Below are 20,173 nucleotides of genomic sequence, written 5' to 3'. Positions count from 1 at the left end.
ACTATCGCACAAATTATGCCAAATTTGGTCCACTAAATCAAATTATGACTGCTTACAATAAACATAGTGAAGCTATTGATTTTATAATGACAAAAACCAGATTAAAGCAGTACTTTAATTCTATTCGTAATTTTAACACATGACTTGTTACTTGTAAAAAATGGTCTACATATGATTGACGATAAAATAAATAAAAATAAATGATAAATCAGCATTAAGTTTGGAACAGTTCAACTTGTAGGGAAGGGTCGAAAACCAGTGTTAGGCCAACAATTACTACATTACTACATACTCTAAACTTGAAGGCCTTGGTAAACGACTGGATAATGCATATAATAAATTGATTTTACGCGTTTCGGTCGTTGAGGAGATCATTTATCATCTTTTGGTAAAATTTAACTATTTGTACTATTTGTAAAAAATAGCTCATAAAATAAAGTAAGATAAGTGGCATCGTGACGCGGGAACGGTCTTTGTTTGGGCACCCTAGTGTTCCAATACTTTTCTAGGGGCTTTCTTATTTAGGAGGTTAAAAGCCGTGTAGGTTCTTCGAGGATATCCACCGGATCCACCTTAAAGTTCCCTGGACCTTTTCTTGGGGTCCGTAACATAGAATATCAGTGAATTAAAACCCAAATCTGCAGGGCATTATTTTGTTACAAAAGACACGGAGCCATTCATTACCTAACATTCCTCAAGCTTTTTGTCGCAAGGGGCTTCAAAAAATGTGCGGCTCGTGCAAAATTTTAAACTTATTTATTAAAGACATGTTTCAACAGGAAAATAGGGATAAATTTTACATGGCATTTATGCAACTACATACACTATTTACTATATTTACCAAGATGAAAAATCTGAATATTTCCGTCATCATGCGCTAGAGTTAAGTTGATTCCAAATATTGATTTCCCTTGACGCGTAGCTGAATCAACTTTCAGACATACGAGTTTGTTCCGGAACAGATCGGACATGAGTTTCCGCATTATTTCAGCAGCACGAACTAAGTAAGTCGGTAACGTATTCCTTGTAGTGGTAAGACCGCAAGCCTTCCATGAGGGACCCGCGAGCATCTGCATACCCTGCCACTGGGGAAACCTGATTGGTAGGTTATGTTCCGTAGCTAGCTGAAGCGTTCCAAGAAGCACTTGTCTTCGATCAGTTTCTGCGGTAATTTTGGACGACTACGACGGGCGAGGACGCTTTGCCGTACTTTGCTCGCCTCCATTGCCTTCCACTATCAAATCCAACCTTTCTGGCACGAGATGAGATGACGCTTGAAGTTCCCCGGAACAAAATTAACCTGCTCGTAGCTACACTGCCGCTCAGCATGAACGTCGGCCAGACACCGATATTTGGTCAATCCTTCCGCATTAGTTTTTACCTCCACCACGTCCCTTAATTTTTGTTTCAAAGCACCTCGGTTCATTGCGATTTTTATTTTCCGCGTCGAGTACTAACTACAATGGTCCGTTATCGGCGCGAACGAATAATGCGAATGATACAAATGCAAATGAAACGAATGATACGAGCGATACGAACGATACGAACGGTAACGAATGAAACTTCTTCTTCGACTTTTCATGAGTGGGCCAAATCGAGTCTGAAATGGAGATAGCACAAACAGCACGAAAATTTCTCTCGCCCAGGTCACTCACCGAGACGCATCGCATTGACAGCGTTTGATTCATTCGAGAGTACATGCTTTGTTGCATCTGTTTTGACTACTTCTGGGAACATTGAACGAATTTGAGTGGTACGAAGCGATAATCAGCAACCCTGATATCCTTTATGTTGTTTGGTCATGTACCTTACACCGTGTTGCCAGATCTGAGTTATCCAAATCACTCAAGGCCCGAGGAAAACAGCCCGCGATACCCGTTAGAGATGTCTTGGTGAGCCGAGATCTCGACTATTTGAATTTAGTTTATGTGTTTTTAAAACGGATAGATCTGACGATTTAGTAGTTAGTGGAATCTTGTGTTCTCCCAAGTTGTTAGCTCCCCATTGGTCTGTCTTTTTCATTAGTATGTCGCTTAGCTCAAGATCAAGAGCACATTGCTCTCTAAACCTTGAGTTCTCAATTCCTACCCTGCCATCCATTTGTTACAATTTGTTACCCCTAACCTTGAGATTGTCGCGAGTAATCGGCCCCGCTTTACTAACGTTAGTTTTAAGTAATTTTGTGATCTAAGCAATGAATATCGGCTCCGCAAAGCTACGGCAAATGAGCCTGGAAAAATAAACGCATTAAAAAAATCTGTATTTTTTGGAAAATTTCTTGTAGTTTGAAAATGTTAATGAATACATAACATATAAAATAACTTTTACCGGTTTGAAGATTGAATTGGTATAAAAATTAACCGGTTCACTAAATCGCATTCTTTTAGTACTACACATAACCATAAATAGAAAGTAGTCTACTTAAACGGTTTTAGCTATGCACATTATGCGATTGGTTCTTTCTTAGGCTCATATAGTCGCATGATATGGAGGCTTCTAAAAACAAATGATTTAGAATTTCTCATGCCATGCTTTTCAAACTGTTCTTATATTAATTTCCACCCGTGTACAAACAATGGATTCTGATACTTTATCATTATATCGAATCTTAAGAGAAGAATAGCTTTTCATTACTGTAACGCTCTACATTGCAAATGGTACCGAGGGTGGCACATCATGCACAATCCATACGTTCTGTCTACCCATTGGTTATCAATATTGTCACCGAACCACATCGGCTGTGCCAAAACTGCAATCAAAGTGCATTTTGCGTCCATCTCTCGCCCGTGTCGTGCTGTATCATTAAGGGCCCAACCGACTGGGGCAAATGTCTAGATGGAACCGGGTTACCCGGTTCTTGATTCCCGATGACAACCGTAATCACCTGATCAAGTGCACTCGGATGCAACGAATCGAACAACTGCTGCGCTCGTTGTGTGTGGTCAATATAAAACGATCCAGTTCTGCGGTCTTTGTGATCAGTTTAGATCGGAACGGTGATGATGAGTGTTTATTGAACATCAAGATGAGAGAAAGTCGACTAATTCTGGTGCTGTTGCTATTTCCATTCGGATGTTTGGTGCTGGGAGGATCTGTCCTGAGGGGCACTTTGAAGCAACTAGCTTGGGAGGCCAAGGATTTGTTTAAGATTTGTGCGTCGAAAAATGACTCCCGGTGGCAGTGTTTGAGGGAGGAAAGTCTAGCGGCGATGGACGAGTTTGCTGGCAGTGAGATGATACCTTTGGTAGAAGGTATTAGCTTAGTACGTGTGAAAAATGGCATTGGAAAGTGAGTGACGTTTATTTTTGATGGACTGGCAGTGTGAAGGTGATTTATGATGAATCTTGTTCGTTTCGTTTAGAACGGTGAAGTCGGCTCAGGATTCACTGAACAACCCGGAGACCATCGGTAATCTGCGTGCATCTAATCGTGAGGGGAACCGGGATGGAAGTCAAGAGCATCCAGTGAATGAGAGTAAACCGTGGACCTCACGCGTTTTGGCGGCTTTGGATCACATGTTTCAAACGCACGTTCTGCAGATTGATTTATTCAATTCTGTTGGTGGAGGAAAGTATTGGATGAATAAAAAGGAAGCCAACTGGCTGTGGAAATATCATCGGAAATTAAGTAATCAGTCTGCAGTTGAAGGTGAGTGAATTTTGCTACAGATACGTGAGTAAGATTACATCAAAAACGAAGTAAAGTTTTTGAAATTTTGATCTATGAACGTAAGTTTGCTGCGCTAAAACGAGATTTAAAATTGACATTTGCTTTTTTATTTGGTGTCAATAGTGCCGAATATGGAAATCTGTGTAAAGCGCCATAGCTTTTCAAAACCAAATATTTCATGACAGCTTAATTGTGCATCATGGTGACATTTGGTTGCTACTGCTCTAAACTCCTACGTAATAGGAAAGGCCGATAAGAATTGTGTTGTACAGTTAATAACAAAATATTGATTTATCCATCAGAGATCTGGCTTTCAATCGGATGTTTCTAAGAATCTGTATGCTTTAGAATAAAACGTTATCAGAAGATAATGTTATGTATTTATTGTAATTTACAGGTACAATATGGGTTTTACGATTTTTATTCCTCTCGAATGAAAATTTGAACTTAAGGTTTGATACGTGCCATCAACTTCTGAACAAGCTGCTGGTCATCCTTACCGGCGTTTTTTTTTCAGTATCTGGCCATTGAAATAGCATCCTTAGCCGTTTTTTCCACTTTTCTTCAGTTTAGCTTTGATGATACACCAATAAATTTCGATTTGGTTCGCTACTCCATTATCGCAATACCACTGTTGCACATTCTTACTGTAGTGGAAACTCGCCAAATCTCTGATCATTAGCTTACATGCAAACGCAAAAACAAATTTATATTTCTTGGGAACATCTCCGCGACCTCTGGCAACATACAACTTCTGTCCCGGAAGCTGTTTGAAGTCTAATTTGACATACGTTTCATCGTTCATAAGGATGCATCCGTCGAATTTGATCAGCACCAGGTCATAAAGCTTTTTCCCGAGCAGGAGAAATAACTAATGAATACCTTATTCTGATCTGATAACAAAATTTGGTGTTGATAAGCATGACAAGAGGTAAAATACCAAAGAATAAAACCAAAAAAATACATGCACAATCAAGGGGTAAGTCACTCAGTACATTGTGGTGAAAATATATTCGGCACAGCTTAGGCACATCCATCGGCACATTTTCATCATACCTTCGGCACAATCTGGTAGGAATTGAATTGTTGTAAATAAAATGGGAGCACTGTCTTTGAAGTTGTTCAGAACATTACGTGCTGTTTGAGTGTATGTTTAGGAACATCTTCTAATTGAATATACCAGAGGAACTCAGACCAGCAGTTCACTGATAGATCTTAATACGAAATGTAGGTTCAAGAGAAAGAAGCAGTTATCTGACCTCATTAGTAAACTGCAACTCACACAAAACAAACTAAAGAAGTCTATTCATCACTTTCTATAGTCGGTCTCTAACAATGCTCCCCACCGGTTCCAACTCTTTCCGGCTGAAAGGCTAGGTTTCTGGTCTGTCTTTGAGGGCATTATAAAACACAAAAACACTGGACTTTTATTACCCTATGGATCACAAAACACCAAAATTTCACACTTCCACCACTTCCCGCGTCATCCTCAATACGATTTATCCTTGCGATTTCAAACCAAAATATTCAAGGTGTCAGAAATACCGGGTTATCGGGATGGGTGTTTTACAAACAATCGCAGCTTGCTCTATGACCGGCACAATCGGCACACTGACAAAAAAGATGACCCAAGATTGGTGTGCGGAGTGACCTATCCCTTGTGCAAAATGCTTTGTAAATAACAAAAATGATATTTGGATACCACTGGTATTATGTGTGGTATTGTTTCGGTATTGAAATTGCATAATTTAGTATTGGAATGGAATTGTGGGAACATCTTTGTTGGTCTAATTTTTTGGTATTTTACCTCATCCATATCAATTTAAGGTATCGAGATATTCGTTCCTGCTCAGGTTGGGCCCGCGTTAGGGCCGTAATGTTTTGCTTTACGGTCCGGTTCGGATTCTTAATAGTCGTATATTCCGAACTGTACTGCGAACAGCACCGAGATTTTTTGGCCACTTCCGCGTCTGCAATTCTTGGATTCGCTTTGAAAGCCTTCATGACGTTCTGACGCAGTTTCCGGTCTACTTTACCGCTTCAACGCATTGATTGCGCCCTCCGGGATACAGTCAAACGTCTCTTTAAACGTTTCAGCACTGCACAGACGGTGGTTTTGACCATTTCCAACTTCTTTGCGATCCTCGTACACTGAAATCTATGTTTTCAGAGCAGGAGAAAGTAACTAATGAGTACCTAATTCTGACCTGATACCAAAATTTGGTATAGACCAGCATGACATAAGAGGTAAAAAATACCAAAGAATAATACCAAAAAATTGCATGCAAAACTTTGTAAATAACAAAAATATATATTTGGATACCAAAAGAATAGCTGTGTGGTATTGCTTCGGTATAAATATAATAATTAAGTATTAGAAGGGTATTGTGGGAACATTTTTTTGGTATTTTACCTCTGTCAGCCCACAAAATGGTGAGTTGACAACCTGGAAGGAGCGGAATACCTAGCCCTGGTCCTCACAAGTTCCTTTTTCACACCTCCCCGAGTGATATGATAACAAAAGACTACCGACTGGGTGGCGTAGCCTTGGCAATGTTGCCAGTTCGGCAATAGCAAAGTGAAGAGGTGCGACGCGAACACTGGCGCGGTAACCATAGAACGGTGACAGAAGAAACGCTTCAGCCAACCCGAGCGTTTGTTCACCATGGAGGTGTGGCTCAAAACAGCGTCTGTTCTCCATGTTAGGAGCGGCTGATCATCGTCCTAGTGCCAGCGTGGAACTCTAAACAAAGCTGTGCACGATGGTCCCTGGCAAGACAAGCCGCCCTGGAAAAAAAATGTTGTAAATACTGAAGAAAGAAATACGGATCGGAACAATCGGCACAGACCTACGCGACGAAATAAGGACTACGATTGGAAACTCGGAACATGGAACTGCAAATCGCTCGGCTTCCCGGGCTACGATAGGTTAATCTATGAGGAACTTCAACCACGCAACTTCGAAGTCGTAGCACTGCAGGAACTTTGCTGGACGGGACAAAAGGTATGGAAAAGCGGGCATCGAACAGCTACTTTCTACCAGAGCTGTGGCACCACCAACGAGCTGGGAACCGGCTTTGTAGTGCTGGGTAAGATGCGCCAACGCGTGATTGGTTGGCAGCCGATCAACGCGGGGATGTACAAGTTGAGGATTAAGGGCCGTTTCTTCAACTACAGCATCATCAACGTGCACTGCCCACACGAAAGGAGACCCGATGACGAGAAAGGTGCAGGTGTACGACGGCTGTTCGCAACGGGACGTCAAAATCGTCATCGGCGACATGAATGCTCAGGTACGACGGGAGGTAATGTATAGCCCGGCAATCGGACCAAACAGCCTGCATGCCTGCATGTATCGAACGACAACGGCCAACGGTGCGTGAACTTTGCAGCCTCTCGGGGTATGGTAGTTCAAAGTACCTTTTTCCTCCGCAAGGATATCCACAAAGCCACCTGGAGATCACCTGACCAACACACAGAAAACCAAATCGATCACGTTCTAATCGACGGGAAATTCTTCTCCGAAATTATCAACGTCCGCACGTACCGCAGTGCGAATATAGATTTGGACCACTACCTAGTTGCAGTATGCATGCGCTCAAAACCCTCGACGGTGCATAACACCCATCGAAGTCGAACGCCGCGACCCAACATTGAGCAACTACGGGAAGCCGGAGTTGCCCAGAACTACGCGCAGCAGCTGGAAGTTGCACTACCCACGGAAGAGCAGCATGGCGCAGCTTCTCTTGAAGATGGCTGGAGGGGACATCCGTTCCGCCATAGGTAGTACTGCTGCAGCGGCTCTAGGTACTGCAATCCCGGACCGAAGAAATGACTGGTTTGACGGCGAATGCAAACTGTTAGTAGGGGAGAAGAATGCAGCACGGGCGAGAATGCTGCAACACCGCACGGGATTGAATGTGGAGCAATACAGACAAGCGCAAAACAGACAAAACTCGGTTTTCCGAAGGAAGAAGCGTCAGCAGGGAGACCGAGATCGCGAGGCGATGGGAAATCTGTATCGTGCAAACGACACACGCAAGTTCTACGAGAAGCTAAATAGTTCGCGCAGAGGCTACGTGCCGCAAGCTGATATGTGCAAGGACTTGGACGGTAACCTTCTCACAAACGAGTGCGAGGTGATTGAGAGGTGGAAGCAGTACTATGACGAGCACCTCAACGGTGAAGCAGCAGAAAACGAAGGTGACACAGCAACAGACCTTGGAGCACGCGCAGAAGACGACAGAAATTGAGGAGGAGATCGGTCGGCTGAAGAACAACAAAGCAACTGGTGTAAATCAACTACCAAGTGAGCTATTAAAATACGGTGGTGAAGCACTGGCTAGAGCGCTGTACTGGGTAATTGCCAAGATTTGGGACACCTTTCATCCACTCCTCTGTTACCGGAGGAGTGGATCGAAGGTGTCGTATGCCCAATCTACAAAAAGGGTGACAAGTTGGATTGCTGCAACTACATCACACTGCTGAGCGCCGCCTACAATGTACTATCCCAAATTTTCTGCCAACGCCTGTCACCATTTGCAAGAGAGTTCGTGGGGCAATACCAGGCGGGATTCATGGGTGCCCGTGGTAGACCAAATTTTCGCGATTCGGCAGGTTCTGCAGAAATGCCGCGAATACAACGTGCCCACACATCATTTGTTCATCGATTTCAAATCTGCATACGACACAATCGATCGAGATCAGCTATGGCAGATTATGCACGAGTACGGATTTCCGGATAAACTGACGCGATTGGTCAAGGCGACGATGGATCGAGTGGAACGATCTTCAGGAAGTCCATCCAGCTTCTTGGCTTCGCCGATGACATTGACATTATGGCACGGAACTTTGAGATGATGGCGGAAATGTACATCAGACTGAAGGCTGAAGCTAGACGGATTGGACTTGCCATCAGCGCATCAAAGACAAAATACATGAAAGGAAGAGGTTCTAGGGAAGACAATGTTAGCCTCCCACCCCGAGTTCAGATTGACGGTGACGAAATCGAGGTGGTCGATGAGTTCGTGTATTTGGGCTCACTGGTGACCACCGAAAATGATACCAGCAGAGAAATTCAAAGACGCATTATGGCAGGGAATCGTGCCTACTTTGGACTCCGGAGGACGCTCCGGTCGAATAAAATTCGCCGCCGCACGAAGTTGAGTGTCTACAAGATGCTGATTAGACCGGTGGTCCTCTACGGCCACGAGACTATGCTGGTGTTTTCGAACGGAAGGTGTTGCGTACCATCTACGGTGGAGTGCAGATGGATGACGGAACGTGGAGGAGGCGAATGAACCACGAATTGCACCAGCTGCTGGAAGAACCATCCATTGTCCACATTGCAAAAATTGGGCGTCTACGGTGGGCTGGGCACCTCGTATGAATGCCGCACGATGACCCAGTGAAAATGGTTCTAGAAAGCGTCCTAACAGGAACAAGAAGAAGAGGCGTGCAGCGGGCAAGGTGGATCGACCAAGTAGACGGCGACCTCCGGACCCTTCGCAAACTACGAGGCTGGCGAAATGTGGCCATGGATCCAGTAGAGTGGAGACGACTTCTTCGGACAGCAGAGGACAACAAGGCCTTAGCCTGATTGGTAAGGTTAGTAAGGCTCATCCATACCAATTTAAGGTATCGAGATATTCGTTCTTGCTCGGGTTACAAAGTCTTTTTTTTAATTAGGTTTATTCTTACAAAGTAAATTCCAAATAACGAGTATTTTTGCCATTTAAGGAAACTAAGATATACTGTGAAAATCCTACAAAATGGGTATTTTTGGAATTTGAGTGACGCGTAGGAACCAGAAATTCAGGTTTGACGCCATTTTGGAATTCGAGATGGAAGTTTCCGGTTACAGAAAAGCTTGGAAATTATGTCAAATGCTCCACAATATGAGTAGTTTTGGAAAGGGCGTGACGTTTAGGTATCGGAAATCGATGTCTGTAACCATATTGATATAAAAGATTGAGGCTTCCGGTTACAGAAAATTTTTTGAAAATCTGTCAAATACCCCACAATATGTATATTTTTGGTATATAAGTTACGCAAATCGATGCCTGACGTCATTTTGAAATCCAAGATGGCCACTTCCAGTTAGTGAAAAGCTTGGAAATCCTGTCAAATACCGAATTATATATCAAATACCCATATTATTTTTGGAATCGGAGTGACGTGTAGAAACCAGAAATCTTTGTCTGACGCCATTTTAATGCAAGATGGTGGCTGGATGCCACCACCATGGATTTAAAAAAAGGCGTCAGACATGTATTTCTCTCGTCCCTACACGTCATTCCGATTTCAAAAATATCCATATTGTGTGGTATTTGACAGTATTTTTCAGTTTTTCTCTAACTGAAAGCCACCATCTTCGATTTAAATCTCGCATGAGACATGGATTTTCGGTCCCTATTATAATACGTCACCCTGATTTTAAAAATACCCATGTTGTTGGGTATTTGATAGATTTTTTTAGATTTTCTGTAACCGGAAGCTGCCATCTTTGATGTCAACATGGCGTCATACATGGATTTTCAGTTATAACACGTCATCCCGATGCCAAAAATATCGCCAGATATCGATTCCAAAGATACCGATAACTATTGTGGGTTATTAAACAGTATTTTTTCTGTTTTCTCTAACTGGAAGCCGCCATATTGGATTTTAAAAAAGCTCCAGGCATGCATTTCTTGTTCTAACATGCCACCTTGATTTCCAAGATACCCATATAGTTGGGGAACCGGATAATTGGCTCCTTCGACTGGGTGGATCCTCAATACTCGGCCTCTTGGAACGGGCTAGTGGCGGTAATCCATAGGTTTTTGATAGGAATTCTTCCTTCACTACACTCGCGGCTTAATTAAAAACACTATATATAAGCACAAACTACACAAACTAAATATATTGGCTTAAACTAACAATGAAGATTTAATATTAAGATACATAAAAAACTAGCCATGCGTGACTCTTGATTGGCGCTAACGATCGGAGGAATGTCTAGATGCAAACTAAACCTATTTTCTCCTAAAATACTACTGGTCATCCACAGACCGACGATCGATGATGTTCGAGACCAGTCATTGGGACAGGGAGAATGAGATCTCTCTCTTATTACTGGCTCAACTCTTCCGAGCATATTCATCACTGCGTGTAGAATAAGCAGTGACTCCTACAATCTCCCGTACAGCTTGACACCTCACTCCGTATCGGCTGCTCTTGTTGTAGGTAGACACGAAGGGCCTTTCAGCCTTCCCTACCAGTTTCTGCAATATTTGACTTGTCTACTCTATGGGTGATCGGTAGAACAATAGGAAGCGGTCGCAGTTATAGCCAGTGGACATCAGGGTTGTAGTAAAAAGGGGACGAAGATATCAGGCATAACATTTGATAACGGCACAAAAGCATTTGTAAACAAACTTTCTAAGGCCCTTTCCACGTGAACCAAAGTACGCCCACACAAACCAACAACATCGGATAGGGGCAACTATCACCTTTCCGAAAGTGGTATTGGTTTGCGTGGGAGTACTTTGGTTCGCGCGTAAATGTCCTTAGAAAGTTTGTTTACAAATGCTTTTGTGCCGTTATCCAATGTTATGCCTGAAATCTCTCCTCAACACATATTGTGAGTTATTTAACAGTATTTCCCAGCTTTTCTGCAACCGGAAGCCGCCATATTGGATTTCAAAATGTCGTCAGACATGAATTTCCGGTTCCTACATGTCACTCCTATTCCAAAAATACCAATATTGTGGTGTATTTGACATTGTTTTCAAAAACCTCTTTTTACGAAGTAAATCCCAAATAACGAGTTTTTTTACGAAGTAAATCCCAAATAACGGGTACGCACTAATTCGATTTACGAACCCCCGGTTTGGATCGTTAATGGAGGTCCAAGTGTACCCGACCATGTCGGGTTTTTATATCTTATGGGCAGCATTAATTCTCCTGAGCTTTAAAAAATTGCACAGGATTTCAAGAGAAGGACATTGTAAACCAATTTCTGTCAAAAGATTCCAGAACCAACCACTAGGAGCGCTGTACCGGTGAAAAAGAAGCGTACCAATTCTAAATTGGCATATGATAACAAAGTCGGAGGGGCCTGGAGGAGTACCATCCAACAGATATAAGAAGCACCCACCGGAATAATGTTATAAAAATTTAAACTTAATCGGCACAGTGGTCCAGAATGCAGATTTAGGAGGAATGATATGTTTTGAGCCTGAAATTGAAACTTTAGACTAAAAGTCTCTTCTACAAAGTTGTTCCTTATAGTTAAGCCCTCATTTTTATGACAATGAATTCTAGGGTTGTTCCTATTATCATTAAAATCAAAAATCTAACTTTTTTGTTTGAATAAATTAAGGTATACATTCTTCGGCAATAGCTGAGCTAATTTCAAGCAACTTTGTTGGAAATAACTTATTTGTATCTCCTAAATTGGCCGATTTAGAGCTATTTTCTTGAATTGAGTTAGGGTGGCTCTTAAAAAAACAGTTTTTTTTTGCTCTAGTTTTCTTATTTCGAATTTCTCAGCAAAGGTGTCTTGAGATAACTTTTAGATCTTAAGAAGGCGCAAATTTTTGCTGCACAAAGCTTGTCAATATCTTTCGTCGATCAAGAGTTATTGAGGTTTTTATACTAAAAATATGCACTTTTCAAATGTTAATATCTCTGTTTGGGGCAAACAAAAAAAAAGTTTTTTTGCAGCATTTGAAAGGGTGTATGTTATTCTCAATAATATGAAAAAATGGAGGTATGTTATTTTTTAAGCTCGTATAAAATCAATTTGAATTTATTCATATTTTTTACTATATTTGAGTATATCTTTTTTATTAGAAGAGATACAGGCAACAAAAAATATATACTCAAATATAGTAAAAAATTTGAATAAATTCAAATTGATTTTATACGAGTTTAAAAAATAACATACCTCCAATTTTTTCATATTATTGAAAATAACATACACCCTTTCAAATGCTGCAAAAAATCTTTTTTTTTGTTTGCCCCAAACAGAGATATTAACATTTGAAAAGTGCATTTTTTTAGTATAAAAACGCCAATAACTCTTGATCGACCAAAGATATTGACAAGCTTTGTGCAGCAAAAATTTGCGCCTTCTTAAGATCTAAAAGTTATCTCAAGACATCTTTGCTGAGAAATTCGAAATAAGAAAACTAGAGCAAAAAAACTGTTTTTTAAGAGCCACCCTAACTCAATTCAAGAAAATAGCTCTAAATCGGCCAATTTAAGAGATACAAAATAGTTATCTTGAACAAAGTTGCTTGAAATTAGCTCAGCTATAACTTTGCCGAAGAATGTATACCTTAATTTATTCAAACAAAAAAGTTAGATTTTTGATTTTAATGATAACAGGAACCACCCTACAATTCATTGTCATAAAAATGAGGGCCTAACTATAAGAAACAACTTTGTAGAAGAGACTTTTAGTCTAAAGGCTCAAAACATATCATTCCACCTAAATCTGCATTCTGGACCACTGTGCATTGCATGAATATACAGTAATCAGTGATGCAAAATATCATGACACTCACTCGACACTCGTCAACGCATCAGACGACCATCGCTGACAGAACGTTTTGTCCCACAGTGAGAGGTAGAGGCATGGCAAACAACAATCACCAGTAATGGTCGCTGCTCACAGGCAAAACGTAACACTCGCTGCTGATGATGTAAAGCACAACGAAAACAGTGAAGACTTCTGCAGAACGATGATGAGAAAAAGTGAAACGACAGAAGAAAATGAAAACAATGCCTACGTATTCCAAATTCGTTTCGGCACGCGTGACTGTGCGAGTTACAAACAAAGCTGGCAAAATTAAACGGAAGCTGTTGGGCTCACTCACATAAGCAAGCAGAGCAGCAACTGCTTCAAATCGAACACAGATGAGTGTCGTGATTGTCGGGAATGACCAGATCGGTGATGGATCACCACCGAAGACGACATTCACCAGTTGCTTTTTACTTCTTTCGTCAACTTGATAAATGGTCATGGAGAGTGCTTCGACAAGCACTTACTACCATCAGCTGTTTGACGATCGTGATTGTGATCAGGGATGGAAAATCATTTACATTCATTTCGTGCATTCATTTACATTCATTTGCCTCTAACTTTTTTCATCAACAAAGTTCCATAAAATAGTGTTTGAAGGTTTTATAGGGTTTGATATAAGCTACATCTTTTGTAAACAACTCAAATTTTTATCTCTTATGCATGATGAATCAGAGCGATAAGAACCCACCATTGTTTTTCAGTGAATGTACATTGCATTCACTGAAAAACAATAACATGTTCTGCTAGCTCTATTTCGTCATGCATAAGAGATACAGATTTTAGTTACTAACAAAAGTTGTAGTTCATATCAAAAGCTACAAAAGCTTCATACATAATTTTACGCTATTCTGTTGATGAAAAAAGTTAGAAGCAAATGAATTAAATGAATGCACGAAATGAATGTAAATGATTTTCCATCCCTGATTGTGATACACACTTAGGTTTTTCTACTGAGCTCGGCTGTGCAAATCTCGGCAAAATAAGTTTCACTGAGATCTCAGCAAAAGTGAAATTTGATTGCTGAGTCTCGGATAATGCTTAGCTGAATCTCAGCAAACAAATGAAATGTTTGCTGATATCTCAGTTTTTGTTTGCACAGCCGATCTCGGTAGAAAAATCTAAGACTGTAGGTCGCAACTTTGACAGTAATGCTCCAATGCACTATCAAATGATTTAGTATCCAAGTCTATTAACAAAAGCGACACTCGATTAAGAGAATTTATCAATATAGGTATATTTGGTCTATTTGAAAAGTTGTACGAGATTTGTCAACCTGTCTTGGTTTATTGATGAACGCAGGCAAATTTTATACTATTTAGATTAGTTCACACATCACGACCGTTAGGGTATCTTAAAGATACTGTAAAGACGATCTGTATGTTAGATCTGTAAAAACAGGGTTTTGTTGTTTCAAAAAATCATAACATGAAAATATTAAATTTTATAACATGAAGTATGAGATTTAAAAAAAAAATGATGATGATGGTCCCACCTCTTACCCCTACAAAGGTTTGAGCTGGACGAGTTATCTTTAAGATAATTAAATATAAACATTTTAACCAGGTTTGCAAACAAAATCGAGCTGGTTACAATTACAGATATAAATGTCCTGTTAAATATGCTATAGGCATCAACCAAAAACATTCAAAGGTGTAACTAGTTATCAAAAGTCCAAGTATAGTCCTCGACAATACTTCCATTTACGCGTGACCTGGGATTTACACGTTTAAGCTTCTGCAGTGCCAGGACTATATCCAAGGAAACGACTTCCAGCCAACCCTTTACTAATTCAAGGCTTTTGCCACAATTTCCACGTATTAGTCATTTATACCTGTATTCCGCGCGCGAGGCTCAAACCATCGTAGACTACTCAAAGCTATTTTTACTATTACTGCTACAAAATCAAAAAACTAAAAATCCATCATCACCATCGAGGCAAACAATGTAGTTTTTTGTATATGCTACACAAATTACTAAAATGTCTATATGACAGTCTCCATACAAAATAATCCGTTAGAGATAACTTTGTCAAGATACATGATTTATCCATTCATAAAAATTTAACTGCTCAATAAACAGCTTTTACATGTGAAATGCAGCGTCTCTTGAATTCTGTAAGTGTAGTTGCACGCTTGATGTGTCTAGGCATCGAATTGAAAACATTTATACCTTTGAAAAATAATGAATTTTGTGAAGCATTATTCAAAAGATGTGGTGTTCTTACTTCATCCGCGTTTCTAGTGTTATATCTATGAAAATCACTTCCTCTTTCAATCCGATCATACAAATATCGAGGCAGCAAACCGTTAACTACTTTAAAAATGAACACCATAGTCAAAAACACAATTCTTTGCTTCACTGACAGCCATTGCAAAGCGTCCAGCATAAAAGTTGAGGAAGTGAATCTATTACATCTTAAAATCAAACGCATTACTTTATTCTGCAAACGCTGTAATCTCGATATTTGTGTTTCATTGGCCAAAAATAAAATGGAAGGGCAAAAGTCTAGATGAGGGGAGATGATTGATTTGTATAACTGTATTTTACTACCAATAGTTAAATCGTTTTTCAAGCGACATAGGATTCCATACTTCTTGGCAATTTTCTTGATGACATTGTCAATATGAGAATTGAACTTGAGTTTGTCATCAATAATCACGCCAAGATATTTAATTTCCTGAACGCGATCAAGTGTCTCATCATCAATAACAACAGAGACATCATCATCTACACGATTTCGCGAAATTACCATGAATTTAGTTTTACTTATATTCAATTTCAATTGTTTATACTTCAACCATCTACTTAGAGAACGCAAATCTTCATTCAAGCGTGAAACGGCTTCTTCTAAATCTTTAGCTGCAATGAATAACACAGTATCGTCAGCAAAAAGATTAATATCACAAAACCGTAAAACTCGTTGCATGTCATTAATATACATAATAAATAAAAGGGGCCCTAATACACTTCCCTGAGGCACTCCAAGGTCATTGTCAACGGGACAAGATACAAAATCATTAAAAACAGTCCGTTGAGTTCTGTCAGACAAATAGCTTTCAAACCATTTGTATGCAGAACCCGAAATTCCAAAGCGCTTGATTGTTCTCAACAATAAGGGCCTAGAAATTGTCTCAAAAGCGCGTTTTAGATCCAAAAACACAGCAACAATCGTATCTTTATGCTCCAAATTTTCTTTCCATTTAGCAAACACTAAGTTTAACGCGGTTTCACAAGAATGGCCTTCCCGGTATCCCGATTGTTCCGGTATCAACAAACAGTTACTATTTAAATATTCTAACAGCTGGCCTTTTACAACAAGTTCCAAAATTTTCTCTAATGTGTGCAACATGTTGATGGGACGAAACTCTTCGGCTTTAATCGTCCCAGCAACTTTTTGTATAGGAACAACTAAAGATTCTTTCCAAATATGCGGCACGTGCCCAGATTGCAATGATTGATTAATAAGGTCCCGCAGAGTGTGTCGAATGACATGAAAGCAATCTTGAATAACTCTAGCATTAACATTATCTACTCCAGCCGTTTTTCCTAATGAAAAGCAAATATTTTTAAGTTCATCTAATGTAATTGGGTGAAAACCATTAAATCTACAATTACTATTAATCGGCTGTTTTATTTCGTCCGGTTCATTGATCAGTTCAATAGATTGATTGATCAGTGAAACGCTCTCGACGAAATAGTCATTAAACTTAGAAGCAATTACTTGTTCTGACTGTTCTAATATGCCATCAAAAGTTATGGTCCGCGATTTACAATTACTAGGCTTCATCAAAGAATTCAAAATTTTCCATAACTCTTTGCTGTTGTTTTGATGCTGATCAATTTTCCTCTGAATATATTCACATCGAGTTTTCTTAATCGATTGTGAATATTTATTACGCACGACCGTGTACCTGTTCCAATGATTATCACTATTAGATCTACAAAACTTTTTGTACCATTTGTCCCTCTTACGTTTAAGACGCAAAAGATCCAAATTGTACCAGCTGTTCGAGTTTTTCAAAGAAACAAACTTGGTGCCGAAACCCGGGAACACATCCCGGACAGTGATTGCGTTCCAACGGAACAATCAATTCGTCGCGAACATTTATAACCATTCGAACCGTCCCGCGTGTGCTTTCACTGCGTGTATCTGCCCAGTACAATAGAAGCTACCGTTTAGTTATTGTTTCTCCTCACGCTGAGGTTCTACATTGTTAGTGCGACTATTTGTGAGGAAGATTGCCACGCCGCTCCCGCAAAGAGTGTTGTGCTGTTGGAGATAATTAATTACCGGTTGCTGCTGTCGCTGTGTTGGACTGCATAGGATTTGGACCGCCCCAGAGTGCCGTCGTCAAAGTACCCGTTTGGCCAACCATCGTCGCAGTATCGCCGAGAAGATTTCCTCCAAACAGTCCACGTTGTAACGATCGAAAGGTTAAGTACGGTCGAAGCAGGTGAGTGACCTCTTTTTCTTTGTTGAGGCAGAATGGCTACCGCCACGCGGAGCAAGAAAGCCAAGCAGTTGAAACAACTGGCTGCCAAGCGGGGCAACCTACTGCAATCAGCGCAATTGATTCGCGAATTTGACCAAAATTATGATATTTCGCAAGCAGCCGAGATTCCATTTCGGCTTGATCGTTTGGACAAGTTATGGGATGAGCTGGAACACGTTGATATGGAGCTTGAAGCACTTTGCGGTGAAGACCCTGGTGCCGCTGAAACTCGTGCCGAGTTTCAGAACTTGTACTATCGATTGAAGGGTTCACTTACGAGAAAGCTTCCAGCTCCTACCCAAGCCAATCCACCTGCTCCCGTACAACAACAGCAGATTATGCTCCCTTCCTCTGGTGTGCGCCTCCCAGAGCTAAAAATCCCAGAATTTGATGGGAACCCTGAAGATTGGTCTGGCTTTCATGACTTGTTTAAATCCATGATCCATGACAACTACCAATTAACAAACATTCAGAAGCTACATTATCTTCGAGCTTCGTTGAAAGGGGATGCTGCTCGTATCATCTCTTCTCTTGCCGTTTCTACGTACAGCTACACTGTTGCGTGGAAGTTGATAACGGATCGTTACGAGGACAAGAATTTGTTGATCAAGCAACACATCTCTGCGCTTTTTTCCGTTTCTCCGCTGCGGAATGAGTCCGCTTCTGGCCTTTCTGAACTGGCAGATGAGTTCGAGAAACACGTGAAAATCTTGGACTCTCTAGAAACCAAGGCGCAGCATTGGGATTCTGTGTTGGTGGAGCTCCTTTTCAGTCGTATGGATGCCACCTCACAGAAACAGTGGGAAAATAACCGTGACAAAACCCAGCGTCCTTCGTACGACGATCTCATAAAGTTTATCCATGATCACTCACGCACACTGCAGTCCCTCAAGCTCTCCCAATTAGTTTGTACACCGTCGATGGAGACCAAGCCTACGAAGTCACGACAAGTGTTGGCCCATTCGGCCACAGAACAAACTCCTAAATGCGCTGCGTGCAAACAAGCGCATTTTCTGTTCCAATGCGAGGTCTTTCGTGATCAAACTCCGCATCAACGTTTCGATTTAGTTAAACGGAACAACCTATGCATCAATTGCATCAAAGCATCCCACCAAGCAAGAAACTGTACCAGTGGGTGCTGCAAGTATTGCCAAAAGAAGCACCACACTTTGCTTCATCTCCCGTCGTCCGCCTCCTTGATGACGGGTGGAGCTCCACTACACAGTCAACACACTGAATTCCCAATGCATGAAACAAATCGAATCGAATGTGACAAACAAGCAGCAGCTTTATATCCCGGAATGCTATACTGATCAAAAGATTCAATTTCTACAATATGTGTTTCTGCTAACAAAACCAAAAGTGGACGATTTTCTTCTACAATCTGACGTAATGTTACGTAGTTTGTAGATAACCCCGCAATATTCAAATATAAAATCTCTAATTTACTCACATTACTACTGGAACTTGGTTGCTATTTATTGAAATGTAAGCTGCTTTTTTCTGATCATATAGTTTTTTATACACAAAACAATTAGAACTAAATGCTGCGTGGTTGACGTCCAGATTTAATTTACGCTCCTTATTAGTTTTTAAACAATTAACGCATTTCAATACAGTTGACGTACACTTAGAGGTGCTATGTTGTTTGCTGCATCTAGAGCATCGTTCGCAATTTTTGCAATCCGTGCTTTTGTGCCCAAATTCTCCACATATAAAGCATCGCAAAACATTAATCGCGGGAACTATCGAGCACCGATCAAACCCTACATTTACTTTTTTCGCACATAACAAACATTTATACGTCTCGATATCGACTTCAATCACAACACTAAACTTGTTGTAAGTGAAGCGTGGATTTTCAAACATGTTAACTACTTTTACATCATTAATTGCGATGTCTTCATTTTGACTTTTTAAGAAGTCAATGAAGACATCGGAGGAATACTGATCGCTCATGCCCACAACTTTTAACATTGGCACCGATGTGGGAACAACAGCGTTGTAGTTTTCACCCAAATTGCTTTCAATGCCCTTTTTCACCTCATTTACATTGTATCCTGTTGCACACTCAACAATAATGGAGCCATCTTTCCCGTTTCTAAAGTTACTGATTTTGTGTGTTTTTGGGTCCAGGTTTGTTTTCAAAAACTTGCGAGTTTCCTCGCAGTCTTGTTTGGACTCTTTAGGTTTAATCACAATGACCGGGCGAGCCTTACGGTTGTTCAGTTTTTTACTTTCAAACTTACTTTTATCATTTTCAACTTTATTTTTACTGATATCCTTACTTTTACTGTCCCCTTGTCCGTTTTTCAAAGCATCAGCGAAACTACATTTAACTTTATCATTAGTAGAATTCTCTTCGACATGACTATTACTATTACCATCGGGGATTTGACCCGCTTCAGAGGGAATCGGCCCAGATCCACTGCAATTA

At 40.6% G+C, this 20,173-nt stretch overlaps 1 protein-coding gene across 1 annotated transcript in view; it reads left to right on the top strand.

The window, feature by feature from the left end:
- Positions 1 to 2,816: 2,816 nt before the first annotated feature.
- Positions 2,817 to 20,173, top strand: part of Osi23 (DUF1676 domain-containing protein Osi23) — a 28,761-nt gene continuing 11,404 nt past the window's right edge. Inside the window, exons 1-2 of the mRNA XM_065233538.1 lie at positions 2,817 to 3,288; positions 3,362 to 3,648. Of these exons, the coding sequence (XP_065089610.1) occupies positions 2,828 to 3,288; positions 3,362 to 3,648 (748 nt within the window). The 5' untranslated portion in view covers positions 2,817 to 2,827. The remainder of the gene's footprint in view (positions 3,289 to 3,361; positions 3,649 to 20,173) is intronic.

The sequence above is a fragment of the Ochlerotatus camptorhynchus genome, unplaced genomic scaffold (assembly GCF_037179485.1).
Source record: "Ochlerotatus camptorhynchus isolate MF236.1 unplaced genomic scaffold, CSIRO-AGI_Acam_v1.1 ptg000404l, whole genome shotgun sequence".
NCBI classification, from domain to species: Eukaryota; Metazoa; Arthropoda; class Insecta; order Diptera; family Culicidae; genus Ochlerotatus; species Ochlerotatus camptorhynchus.
The sequence above is the reverse complement of the archived record's forward strand: the minus strand, read 5'-3'. Positions and strand labels throughout refer to the sequence as shown.